Genomic DNA, 14,317 nt, shown 5'->3' with positions numbered 1-14,317 from the left:
TACACCATACCCCAAAATAAACTCAAAATGGATGAAAGACGTCAATGTAAGACAGGAAGCCATCAAAATCCTCAAGGAGAAAGCAGGCAAAAACCTCTGTGACCTTGGCCACAGCAACTTCTTACTCAACACGTCTCTGGAGGCAAGGAAAACCAAAGCAAAAATGAACTATTGGGACCTTGTCAAGATAAAAAGCTTCTGCACAGCAAAAGAAACAATCGGCAAAACTAAAAGGCAATTGACAGAATGGGAGAAGATATTTGCAAATGACATATCGGATAAAGGGTTAGTATCCAAAATCTATAAAGAACTTATCAAACTCAACACCCAAAAAACAAATAATCCAGTGAAGAAATGGGCAAAAGACATGAATAGACACTTCTCCAAAGAAGACATCCAGATGACCAACCGACACATGAAGAAATGCTCAACATCACTCATCATCAGGGAAATACAAATCAAAACCACAATGAGATACCACCTCACACCTGTCAGAATGGCTAACATTAACAACTCAGGCAACAACAGATGTTGGCAAGGATGTGGAGAAAGAGGATGTCTTTTGCATCATTGGTGGGAATGCAAGCTGGTGCAGCCACTCTGAAAACAGTATGGGGGTTCCTCAAAAAACTGAAAATAGAACTACCCTGCGACCCAGCAATTGCACTACTAGGCATTTATCCAAGGGATACAGGTGTGCTGTTTCGAAGGGACACCTGCACCCCCCATGTTTATAGCAGCACTATCAACAATAGCCAAAGTATGGAAAGAGCCCAACTATCCATCGATGAATGAATGGATAAAGAAGATGTGGTACACACACACACACACACACACACACACACACACACACACACAATGGAGTATTACTCGGCAATCAAAAAGAATGAAATCTTGCCATTTGCAACTATATGGATGGAAGTGGAGGGTATTATGCTAGGCGAAATTAGTCAGAGAAAGCCAAAAATCATGATTTCACTCCTATGAGGACTTTAAGAGACAAAACAGATGAATATAAGGGAAGTGAAGCAAAAATAATATAAAAACAGGGAGGGGTACAAAACGTAAGAGACTCTTAAATATGAAGAACAAACAGAGGGTTACTGGAGAGGTTGTGGGAGGGGGGATGGGCTAAATGGGTAAGGGGCACTAAGGAATCTACTCCTGAAATCGTTGTTGCACTATATGCTAACTAATTTGGATGTAAATTTAAAAAAATAAAAAATAAAACAAGTTAAAAAAATAAAGTAAGATCCAACATGTGTGATAGAATGAAAGATCAGTCACATTCTCTTTAGATCTGATTTAGACTTAGAGCTATTCTATAATCTTAAATATGTGTATTGTTATAAAAATAACCAATATCTTTGTCTAGTGTAAATATTCTTTGGAATTAATAGTTGATCCAGTACCATAGATGGAGTTTAAATGCCAGTGTCTTGGAGAAAGGGTAAAGCCCGCTTACTTGAGCTATTTTTCTTCCCAAATGAGGGAAGTAATTAGAAGCAGTATCATTCACCTCTATCACAGATTTAGACAGTAGGATTTAAAAAATTTTTTTTAACGTTTATTTATTTTTGAGACAGAGAGAGACAGAGCATGAACAGGGGAGGGTCAGAGAGAGAGGAAGACACAGAATCCGAAACATGCTCCAGGCTCTGAGCGGTCAGCACAGAGCCCGACGCGGGGCTCGAACTCACGGACCATGAGATCATGACCTGAGCCGAAGTCGGACGCTTAACCGACCAAGCCACCCAGGTGCCCCTAGACAGTAGGATTTTAATGCTGATACTATTAGGAGGCGTTGTCTCTGAATATTTGGAGACATCTTGCTAAGTCTAACCCTGCAAGCTTTTGATCCAAGGAGAAATTCTCTGTGGAAATTATACTTTCAAGGAATATGATTGCACATAATATTTAGAAAAATTTCAGTGTCTATTGGTTAAAAGTGTAATATAAACACATATGATACAAATTTATATAAACATAAAAGATATCTTTGACCCAGGCAGGATTTTTCAGAAATTCCCAGAAATATAATTTAAAATTTTTTACGTCTCTTTTTCCCTTAAATACTCATTTTCTTAACGTGGTTGTAAGCTAAAGAATAATTTATCAAAGCAAACTCATCACTGGGTAATTCGGTACAGTGCTGCTTGGCTCGTGGTTTATAATGCCTAGAAACTTTTCCTAACTGTCATCTCCTGTTTTTGTAACAATCCCACAAATTGTTTTAGAATTAAAATACTAAGTTACCATTACTCCAAAGACAATTAAATCTTTGGGTTGGAACACCAGCTAAGTGAAACTGTTTTCTCTAACATTTTCCAGTAAAACGTTTTGCGAATCATGGGTTCAAGTCCTTTGAGATGCTGTACAAAGCAACTCGTTGTGATGATACAGATCTGTTGAAGAAGTTTTCTGAAGCATTTGAGATTACCCTGGGGAAAATGGTATGTCAGTATTATTGTCTGTCATATTTTAAAGGATACCGTTGAGCGTTTTCGTCGCGTCTCAGGGTAACCTGCCACTGGAATTCCTTGTCCTGATGATTTCCCTCCTCTATGTAATCCAGACTTTTCCCTCATATTTGGAATTGGTCATATGTTTTGGACGTCTGGAATGAATTATAAGTGAATCTTTATTAAAACATTTTGAACTTTTTAAAACATTCTGAGTCAGAAAGCCAGAGAAGCGTGGGGTCCATGTGGTTTGAAAATGTCTGCTTTGTTATTTAAAGTATGACAAAAATGCCATTGTAGGCTGTATTTATTTTAGGATGGGATAATTGAACACTGAAAGGGCTTTCTTTTTCATGCATTTTTGTTGAGGATTCTTTCAATGTTTACAGGAAAGCAAAACAATGTATTTAACTTGTGTTGAGCATCTCAAAGGCAGGAAACATGTTCTATACGTATTTGAATCCCTAATGGAGTAGGCAGCTTAGATTTGGGATAGATTCTAAGAGTGGAATTGGTGGTAGTAGATTTGATGTGCAGTGTGAGAGAAAGAGGGGAGTAAAGGAGGCAGAGTGCCCAGGAACACGGACGCACGAATGGGTATACATGGCTGGAAGTATGTCAGAGGACCTTTTCTGATGTCTCTTATTTTCTCAGTGAACAACGATGCAGAATGATCAGCTGAGATAATAAGGATGGGAAGGAGTTGTTGAGGTTTGGAAAGAGAGGTGATGGTACCAAATTTTCTAGAAAGGCACAAATGAATGTGCTAAAGAAAGGTGCTAGGATTGGCCAGAAGCAGGTGTGTGTTTTCTTTCAAGCTGTAATCAACCATGTGGGTGGGTGCATGTGTGGACAAAGCAGAGCAATCAGTTTAGGGTTAAGGGTTCTGCAGACAAACAAGTGAAGAAGGGTGCGTGTGAGAGAGTAATTCAGGAATAATTCATAATAAGGAGGTGAAGAGACATCAGGCTGAGAGACGGTGAAGAGATGGAGGGGTCAACGGATTATAAATCTGATGAAGTCAAAGAATTCCAAGAGGAGGAGAGGGTGCAGTTACCGGGCATGATGAGGTCTGAGGGTATGGCTATGAGAGCAGGTGACAAAGTAAGGCTGGAAGACATGAGGAGAAAGAGAAAAAGGAAGTGGGAAGCCAAGGTGAAGGAAGGATTAGCTGGATGGATACAGAAATCCCCAACAATTATAGCAGGGAGAGTTACTGGATGTTCTTAGAAGGAGGGGGTGATGCAGAATGGGGAAAAGCTGTTGGTAGCGGCCACATGGAGAGGCCATCTACTATACCATGAGCTTCAGGACTGTGAGGCTCTAAGGAGGGGTGAGGGAGCATGATCTGGAAACAGCAGGGAAGAGTGAGGAAGATACTTCCTCCACCTCTATGCCCACAGTTTGAGGAAGCTAGAAGGTGAGATGCCGTTGAGAGCAAAGGTAAAAGGAACAGAAAGAAAGGAGATGAAAAAAATAATAGGAGATTCGCTGATTACTGGCTGTGAGTTCCAAAGGGCAGAGGAAGGTTCTGAGGACTTGGAGATGGGTGGGAGATAAAGTCAGAGGAAAGGGATCTAAAGAGCCATATGGGGTAAAAGATCAGAGACAAGAGATATGCCAGGAGTTCTGGGCTTCTGGGGATCAGTGATATAAACAGAGACAAAAAGGCATGAAAATAATTGTGGTGATTCACAGACACGGGAGGCTGTAAGGGGCGGGGCCTGGAGGAGGACCAGGAGTCTGTCCAGGAACATGCAGGGCTCTAGCCCTCTCCTCTCTCCTGTGGATAGAATTGTGAAGGTCAGGGGAAAGAAGGGCTTATCCAAAGCACACAGAGATGTGATTTACATTTTATACTTTTCATTATTTATTTGCAGGTCCCATCATTTTGTAGTGATGCTGATGACATTGACTGCAGATTGGAGGACCTGACCAAGAAATATTGCCTTGAATATAATTATGACTATGAAAATGGCTTTGCAATTGGTAATTATATTATGTAGTGTCAGTGGTTTGCAAGACTGATCTGCAAAATAAACTAATTCCAGGAGAGTGGGGCAAATTAGAAAAATTAACTTTTTTTAAGCCACAAAACTCTTGAAGTGATAAAAAGAAGAATAAGTCACATTATGATTGTGATAGTTTAATATTTATATGATAGGATAGTACTAAAGCAGTTTTTATATGGCATTCAATTAAAATTGCAATTAGGCCGTGAATTTAAAACAGTTACACATGTAAAATGCTCCGATTCCTCACCAAGAATATGTTAAGACTCAATCTGTTCAGGTTGGATATACCTTCTGGTTGAATTTTGATATTTTCTGCATGGCATCTCTAAACATTTTTATTAAGGTCATTCCTAAGTCTGGTGTGTGATTTTTTGCTGGCGTATCTGGCCATTTTGCTTACTGCCTTAATATTCCTGGGAGATTTTAGTAGTCACTCTTGGGTCTTTCATTAGCAAAATCATCAACCTTTCCAGTAATTATATTTCTGATTTTTATCGCATTGTTATAAAACTGCCGAACACTTCCAGAATACTGTTTTTAAAAATAATAGTGATAACAAAATAGTGTCATGGTTAAGCACCATGGACTCTAACACCAACTTCTTACATCCAAATTCTGGCTCTACCACCTGCTAGCTTGTGGTCTTGAGCAAATTTGTACTCTGTGCCTTACTTAGTCTTCTCACCTATAAAATAGGTATATAAGAATTCTAAACTCATAGGGCCATTCTCAGGATAAATTGAGTAAACACAGGTACAAATAAAGTCCTTAGAAGGTTATCTGAGACAATATTAGTTGACATTACAGCAGACATCCTTTTTGTTTCTCGCACTAATCACATGTATTGTATTGTTAGTGACTTAGCATGAAGAGTGATGTTGACCTTTGCTTTATACTTTTTCAATTTTAGAAATATTATTTTGCATATATGTTTATTGCAAAAATTTGAAAACTGACAAAACCCAAAGAATGAAATAAAGATAATCCACATAAATAATCCTGTAAATAATTCCATTAATGTACTAATATATGTATATATGATATACTAATGTATATGCATACACACATATAACTGTACATGTATGTGTGTATATGTGCCCATATTATTTTATTAACCTGAATTTTTAGTTAACATTTTATTGAGGACATTTTTCCTTTATTAAATATTATACTTCAATTTCAGGGGCCACATATTATTATTTAATCAATCAATTGCTGTAACTTAGGTAAACAACTTCCTGTTGGTAGACTTTGGGTTTCTCTCCATTTGAACTATTATATAAAACTTCTCAGCGAAAATTTCGGACATTAAAGTTTTAGGTAGAAAAACATGAAGTGGCATTGGTAGTGGCATGACTAGAGTAACAGGCCTCTTCTGCCACACGTGACCCAGGTTTCCCCTCCCACGTTACTGAGGTAGATTATTGAGGGTTTAGGGATACACACAGAGAGAATCACTTGCCGTCAGAAGACTTTGAGATAGGCAATGTTTGTCATCCAATAAGGATCAAAATAACAGTTTTCTAGATTCAGACATGGACAGATGGTACCACTGATCCTAAGAGATAAGCCTTCATCCTTGAATGCCTTTACAATGGAGAGTCCCAAGATTAGCATAATATTTATTTTAAAAAAAACATTTTAATTTTTAAAGAGAGAGAGAAAGAGCATGAGTGGGGAAGGGGCAGAGAGAGGGAGACACAGAATCTTAAGCAGCTCCAGGCTCTGAGCGGTCAGCACAGAGACCCACACGGGGCTCAAACTCACAGGCCGCGAGATCATGACCTGAGCTGAAGTCAGACGCTTAACCAACTGAGCCACCCAGGCGCCCCAAGATTAGCATAATTTTTCTAACAACTTGATGAGTCATAATGTATGAAAAATATACTATATATATATAAATTTTATATATATATAAACTTTATATATATATATACTTTATATATATATATATATATATATATATATATATATATATAAATGGTTTGACCTCATGATAGTCTTATAATTCAAATGAAAACTAAAATGAGATGCCATTTTCAACCTGTCAGATTAACAAATTCAAGTAAGAATTGTAACACCCAAACTTGGCAAGGGTATAAGGAAAAAAAAAGCATACTCACATATTGAACACAGAGGAGAAATTGGAGGACAATGGACAATATGTGTCAAAAGGATTAAAAACACTCAAGCCTGACATTCTCCTTCTAAGAATATTCCTCAAGGTAAAAATCATGCCAATGTGCAAAGATGTACTCCATTTCATAAATTCTAAGGTGTACATTTTTCATCTGAACATCTCTGAAATTGGAATATGTCTTCTCAATAATGGTGCTTACACTGTATGAAATCCTATATGCACAAGGATGTTCAAAATTTTAAAATAACCTAAAAGTCTGAAAACAGAAACCTGGTTATTTTTTGGTATATAGACATAGAAGAGAATATTATGAAAACATATGACACAAAAATGCAGTAATATACCATTGATAAAATTAGAAAAAGATTACTAAATAATATACACATAGTATAATCTTTTATGTTTATATCTATTCCACTGTTACACGTATCTGTATGCATAAATGTGTATGTGTGGGTTTATATATCCATAGAAGAAAATCTTGCCTAAAATGCTATAGTTGTTACTTCTATGTGGTGGAATTATAGATAATTTACACATTTTTTTTTTGGTCTTACTCATCTGTTTTCCTATAATGCCTACCTAATACTTGTGGGAAAAACACTTAAGTGAAAAACAAAGTTATTTACAAAATTATTTATCGTAGGCAATTTTAATAGCCCAAAACAAGTTAAACAAAAAAAAATTTTTAAGCAGCTTATTTTATTTAAAAATCTATTTTAAATTTTATTTAAAATTTTTAAACAGCCTACTTAGGTGGACAGGCCTGTATAAATATAATTTGATATTTATAATTTTTTAAAATTTATTTATTTTTGAGAGAGAGACAGAGCATGAGTGGGGGAGAGCAGAGAGAGAGAGAGGGACACACAGACTGCGAAGCAGGTTCCAGGCTCCGAGCTGTCAGCACGGAGCCCGATGTGGGGCTTGAACTCACAAGCTGTGAGATCATGACCTGAGCCGAAGTCGGACGCCCAACCGACTGAGCCACCCAGGCGCCCCAATATAATTTGGTATTTAAAGCACATAAGTAAGCAACAACAATATACTCAGGCCAATATTCGCATCATTTACTGGGGTTTTAGAGTGAGTCAAATACTGAGCTAGATGGTTTATGTATATTGTCTCAGTTATCCCCCAGACCTGTGCGGTACGAATAGTGACCTCAATTTATAAAAGGAGAAAGTGTGGTTCAGAGAGATGAAAGTAATTTGATGAGGACTGTACACCCTCACATCATGCATTCAGAAGCTACAATCTGAATCCATGCAGGGAATCTAAAGATCTCAAGTCTCCATGTCACATCCTCCAGTGTGGTTACATCACGTTTAACTTACATGCTATCTTCAGAAACTGACCCCACTCTAAAGTATGATGCAGCTGTCTTGAATAATCCCCACAAAAGGAAACCTGCTCATGTGCATTAAGTTCGTAAAGCTGATATTAACATTTTTTAAAAGAATGGAACAAACCCTGAAGGGAAATGGGAATTTATTAAAATTCTGCACCCACATCCTATTTACCTCTAAAGCTGAAGTAATTAACTATTAGCTCAAAGATAGAATGGCTTACAGGCATAGGTAGCTCCACTGAGACTTTTCTTTCTTCTTTTTGGTGTAATTCTTTGGTAATCTAAATTTAAAGTGATGTGCCTAAAAATTATAAAATTATAGATGAAAACTATGAGGTTCTAGAAGAAACCTGTATTCAGTTCATTATGGACATCATTCAGTTCATTATGGACAATTTAAGAAATAATCAAGGGCGATCTGACTTGTGGCTTAACATTAAAATCTAAATGCTGCTAAAGAGGCAACTGTAGAATCTTGTTTCTCTGCCCCAACTGTCTAGGGCCTGGTGGCTGGGGCGCGGCTAATAGGTTGGATTACTCTTATGATGATTTCTTGGACTCCGTGCAAGAAACACCCTCAGGTGCCAGCAAAGCCAGATCTTCACGAATGAAAAGAAGCGCCCCGTTATCTAACCACAAAATTAAGTTAATTTTTAACATCACAGGTAAGGATAGACTGTCTATTTGAAAAAACAATAGTGTGGGGAAGTCTTGAAACCTATTTCAAGTGTGGAAACCTTGAAAATAGGTGTGGAAACCTATTTTGCAAATTTTCCATGTCTTATCATTCTTAGGAAATAATCCTGGAACCCAAAACTAGGGACAGCACAGTCCCCTAAATTTTGTCATTCTTTTCAATTTAATATCACAGATACATTTTATGATTCTCACAGCAACAAGTAGCCTTCTTTGTATTCATTTTGACATGACACACTGAGGCATGTTTTTAAAAAGCAAGAGCTTGCAGAAATTTAACATGCTACATGGGAGAACTTCATAAAAACAATCTAGATCCAGCATATAATAGAAGGATTTAAACAAATTGCATTGTTCCTAATATTGTCCACGTACTAGTTGTTCAGTAAGTAGTGACTGAGTTTGAGTTTATCTTTCCTGGAAGATTGTAAATATGCCATTTCTTCTTGCTGAAGAACTAACTACAAACAGTTTCCTGAAACACCGTGTGTGCCGTGTTATGTTTTATTTCATCTTGTTTTTATCTCAGCTAGTGTGCCATTACCCAGTGAAAGAAATGATACCCTTGAACTGGAAAATCAGCAACGACTCATTATGACTTTGGAAACCATTACAAATCAACTGAAAAGGATCCTCAATGAGGAGCCCATGTATTCCTTTCAGCTTGAAACTGACATGCTTGTAGCCGAGAGCAATTCGTTGGAGACTGAAAAGGCTTTCCTTTTCTGCAGACCAGGCTCAGTGCTGAGAGGGCGGATGTGTGGTAAGACTTTTCCCTGCAATACAAAATACCTGGCGCATAGTGGGTCAGATGAGATGCACAGAGCTGTTTTACAACTATACAGGGATACTGAAATGAAACATTTCGCTATTGCTGTGTGGTCCTTACTACTATTCTGTCTGAGGAGTCTAAGTAACCACTGTTGTTCAGGACAAGAAAACTATTTCACGTATGGGACTCAGATCCTTAGAGTTCACAGCTTTCAACAACATCTCCAGTAATAATAATAACAAATATTTTTGGACCATTTCCATAGGCTGGCTGAGCACCTCTCGTGTTTAATTCTGTTTACCAATTCTGCGAAGTGCTATTGTTATTAAGCACATTTTACGGATGGCAAAACTGAAGCCAGAAAGAGAGGCTAGGCAGTTAGTACGTCTTACCCCTTAAGACAGTAAGTGGTGTAGCTAAGATTCCCACCCAGGTAGCCAATGCCAAGTTCACGTGGCATAGAATCAGCCATTTTAAAGTGTACAAGTTCATTGGTGTTTAGTACATTCATGATGTTGTTCAGCCATCACTGCTACCAAAATATTTTCATCACCTCCAAAGAAGATCTCATAACCATTAAGTAGCCATTCCCCATTCTCCTTACCCCCAGCCCCTTAATTTCTAACCCCGACTGCCACAGTCTGGATCAATTCCAGCCTGTTTCCCGTGTAAGCCGATTGTTTATAGATACTGGAAACTCCTCTAACCAGGTTCTGTACACTCAACTGGACCAAATGACATGAGTCTGGTGCCAGTCTCTCTGTAGGCATGGGATCTTGCCTCCTGGTTGGAAAACCTTCCTCAGCAGTTTTTATTGCTTTTCCCAGAGCTCAGTTGGGTGATCAATTCAGCCCAGCAAAAGCACACTAAAGTGGTCATTCTGAGCCTGCTCTTGTTTCCTCCCTACCTTGTGAATAAAAATTAGAAATCACCTTGACCAGTGTTCTGCATTTCTCAGTGTGGTCTTGAGACGGCCTGTAGCAGCAGCATCTGAAGTGCTTATCAAAATGCATCTTGACTCAGGTCCTGTCCCAGATCTAATACATCTGACACTTTGGGGGCAGAGCCTTGGACTCTGAATTTTTAGTGAGTTCCCAGGTAATTCTTACAGACTTTAACATCAGAATCCTCTAGGTGCTAATTTCAAATATCCTCTCTGTGCAAATACTAAGTTTGCAAGCAGCCTTTTAGTGGGCTTAACATTCCACTGTGGTCTCAGAAATCCTGAGTCACGTCAAGTCTGCCAAGTAGTAGACCAGATCTCCAAGGAAGGAAGGTCCTGACATTGGCCTGTTTCCTGGGAACCCTTGAGTCTGAGGATGCCTCGGACTTGCCTTCAGTGGACAGTAATTCCTGTAGGCAGAGACAGGGGTCTGCTTAACTCATCTCTTTTACTCTCACAGCCTTTTCCTGGTTTTGTTTCTAGAAATGATGCTGCAATGGACAAGCAGTCCATTTCATAAGGGAGCCATTCAGAGCAACAGCTAAGGAACTGTTTTTCAGATCTTGAAGCCTCAAATTAACCTAAATGTGCGTTGTTTTATCCTTTTCTTTCAGCAGCCTTTTCTTTGTTAGCTCTGTGTTTCCCGGGATGATCTTCTTTAATCCACACTTTAAAGCCCCTATCATGGAAGCCTGAAGCTTGGGCAATAAGAATTTGCATTTTCTTAAACAAAAAAGAATCTACTCTTGGTTTCTAGAAATACATTTCTGGAAGGTTTATCTTGTGAGTAAACCTCTGACAATAAGATTTAACACATAAACAGTAGTACTTGGAAGCGTGCTTAATTATTTTCGTGCCTTAGGAAAAAAGAACCCAAATATGTTCCATTTCTCTAGTTTACTGTATTCAGTGTTTCCTGTTTGTTTTCTTTTCAGTCAATTGCCCTTTGGGAACCTATTATTCCCTGAAGCATTCTGTCTGTGAAAGCTGCTTCACGGGATCCTATCAAGATGAAGAAGGGCAACTTGAGTGCAAACTCTGTCCAGCAGGGACTTACACTGAATATCCCCATTCTAGAAGCAGCTCGGAATGCAAAGGTAACGGCTTAGTGCACATTTTGACCAGAAGCCTGAATTTGATCTCCAGTTATGAAGTCTCAATGGCAGATAGGATTATTTTTGTCTTTTTTGATTTTCGATTTTTATCTTAATGTTTCCCTCACTTTAAAGAAGTCTATTTTTTCCCCTTTGGAACATTTTATTGCTCTAAGTCAAATTCCACTGTCAATAATTCGAATCCACATTTATCAAATAACTCAGATTTTTTTTAGTGAATCTCACATTAATTGGTGGCAAGGACTTCCATAACACTTAGCAATCATATTAGAATGATACTTGATATGAGATCAACTCTCCATTTACTTGGAAATTAATGACTATAGGTACAGATGCATGTATTCTTTCTAGTAAAGTATCTCAAGATTTTATAAAAACATTTTATTGTCATTCTCAATAAACATTCCTGATGGGAATGTTCTCTTTCATGGTTAAAGTTACAATAAGCTACACCTAGAAGAAGGAATTTCAGACCTGCACCCCTCACTGTTGTTGCAAATGCAGATGTGGTTGCTGAATGACAAATATAAACGTGAGAGTTACACTAGGTGATTAGAAGTGCTAAAAACATTAGCAGTGCTGGAAATGAGCATCATTTGGAGGACGAAGGCAGAAGGAATGGATGGTGTACTTGGGGGTTGAGGATTCTGGCCCTACCACAAAGCCACTGCTTTGAATCTTAGAAAGTTGCTTAATCTCTCTGGGCTTCATGCTAAGACTACTTTTATTCTCTGCTCTGCCAGCCCTCAGATGGGGTCTGTAGGTAGGAGGGCAGAAGAGGGCCAGTTCTCAGAGCCATGAAGGTACCACTGTAATTATGAGGTTCTAGCCCAATTCGAGGTTTTGTTTTCTGTCACTCCAGAAATAGCGTACAAGCTGAGAACTTATACAAGGCCAAGTCCCCCTGTGTACAACTTGTTCTTATGACAGTACCTTTCTGAGATGGGATTTCTAACTTCACTCAAAAACCATTTATTGGCAGGGGCCTGGGTGGCTCGGTTGGTTAAGTGTCCGACTTCGGCTCAGGTCATGATCTCATGGCTCGTGAGTTCAACCCCTGCATCGGGATCTGTGCTGACAGCTCAGAGCCTGGAGCCTGCTTTGGATTCTGTGTCCCCCTCTCTCTCTGCCCCTCTCCCATTTGTGCTCGGTCTCTCTCTCTCTCTCTCAAAAATAAATAAACTTTAAAAATTAAAAAGTAAACAATTATTGGCACTTTCTAGGTGGCTATGCTAGGCAATAACGAAAGTAACTAGAAATCAGTCTAAAACTTACTAGTACAGAGAAGCACGGGGCAGTCTAAAATACAGTCTATATGTAGTTCTTTGTGTCCCTCATTGTATCCTGAATAAATTAAAAGGCAGAAAACCGTACCCTACCAAGTGCTAGTTTTGTATAGCTTAATTGTTCCTAACCATATTACGTTTTTCTCTTCAGCTCAGTGCAAACAAGGCACTTACTCATCAAATGGCCTTGAGACGTGTGAATCGTGTCCACTGGGCAGCTACCAGCCAGCATTTGGTTCCCGGAGCTGCCTCTCGTGTCCAGAAAACACTTCAACTGTGAAAAGAGGAGCCGTGGACATATCTGCTTGTGGAGGTAATCGAAGCCTTAGAAGTTGTTATTTCTTTACACCTGATACAGGTTCTATACCTGGAGGAGTGGAATGTTTTCAGCAAAACCGTTATGTCTACTGCACGCAAAGAAAGTAAATGACTGTCTCTTCATGGAGAGTTTCCTTTCATTCAGCCAGTCAACACTTAAATCTAAACACCAGCAACACAAACACCGTGCTCGTGCCTTTAGGATCCCAAAAAAAGGTGCAAGACTTGGTCTCAGGATTCAGTATTAATAAACATGTGCCTCCATGATAGGGTAGAAATATATCTCATCTAGGAACTTAGTTTCCTCCTTTATGAAGTGAGGTCCTGTCTCATGTTCCTTGAAACTCTAAAAAGACATTCAATGAATTATGACATTTCATTTCCTATAGTTTGAAGGTTTTTGTGAGCAGTTATCCACTCTGGCTGTACTTTGGAATCATCTGCACATTTACATCAACATTTTAAAAATACTGAAGCCCTATCTCCTCTCCAATATTCTGATTTAACTTGTCTGGTGTTCTTTTTAAGTTCTATACCCTTCCCCAAGTGATTCACAAGTTACAGGGGGGCACCTGGGTGGCTCAGTCAGTTGAGCTTCTGACTTTGGCTCAGGTCATGATCTCGCATTCGTGGGTTCAAACCCCGCATCAGGCTCTGTGCTGACAGCTCAGAGCCTGAGCCACCTTTGGATTCTTGTCTCCCTCTCTCTCTGCCCCTCCCCTGCTTGCACTCTGTCCTTGTCTCTTAAAAAAATAAAACAAAACATTAAAAAAAAAGTAACAGGAAAAGTTGAGTATGACTAATTTTGGGTCTCACATGTCAGCATGGAGGGCTTCAAAATGAAGATTGCAGGGCCCCACCCTTAGAGTTTTTAAGTCAGCAGGTCTGGTGTGGGGCCTGAAAATTTACATTTCTAACTAGTTCATTAGTGATGCTCCTTTTACTTGGTCCAGGGACCAAATGTTGAGAGCCACTGGTTTGTTTGTTTGTTTTTCAGTTTATTTATTTATTTTGAGAGAGACACAGCATGAGCAGGGGAGGAGCAGAGAGAGAGGGAGAAAGAGAATCCCATGCAGGGCTCAAATTCATGAACATTGAGATCATAGCCTGAGCTAAAACCAAGAGTCGGTTGCTTAACCAACTGAGCCACCCAGGTGCCCCAAGAGCCACTGGTTTAAACAGAAATAAAAAGATTAGGGCTCTGGTTTTCAAATATTTC

The 14,317-nt window shown here is 38.9% G+C and overlaps 1 protein-coding gene across 1 annotated transcript in view; it reads left to right on the top strand.

The window, feature by feature from the left end:
* SVEP1 (sushi, von Willebrand factor type A, EGF and pentraxin domain containing 1) overlaps positions 1 to 14,317 on the top strand; it is a 201,310-nt gene that overhangs the window by 91,660 nt on the left and 95,333 nt on the right. Inside the window, exons 13-18 of the mRNA XM_042963841.1 lie at positions 2,332 to 2,453; positions 4,343 to 4,451; positions 8,469 to 8,633; positions 9,194 to 9,427; positions 11,315 to 11,476; positions 12,932 to 13,093. Of these exons, the coding sequence (XP_042819775.1) occupies positions 2,332 to 2,453; positions 4,343 to 4,451; positions 8,469 to 8,633; positions 9,194 to 9,427; positions 11,315 to 11,476; positions 12,932 to 13,093 (954 nt within the window). The remainder of the gene's footprint in view (positions 1 to 2,331; positions 2,454 to 4,342; positions 4,452 to 8,468; positions 8,634 to 9,193; positions 9,428 to 11,314; positions 11,477 to 12,931; positions 13,094 to 14,317) is intronic.

This window comes from Panthera tigris, chromosome D4 (genome assembly GCF_018350195.1).
Source record: "Panthera tigris isolate Pti1 chromosome D4, P.tigris_Pti1_mat1.1, whole genome shotgun sequence".
Classification (NCBI taxonomy): Eukaryota; Metazoa; Chordata; class Mammalia; order Carnivora; family Felidae; genus Panthera; species Panthera tigris.
The sequence above is the reverse complement of the archived record's forward strand: the minus strand, read 5'-3'. Positions and strand labels throughout refer to the sequence as shown.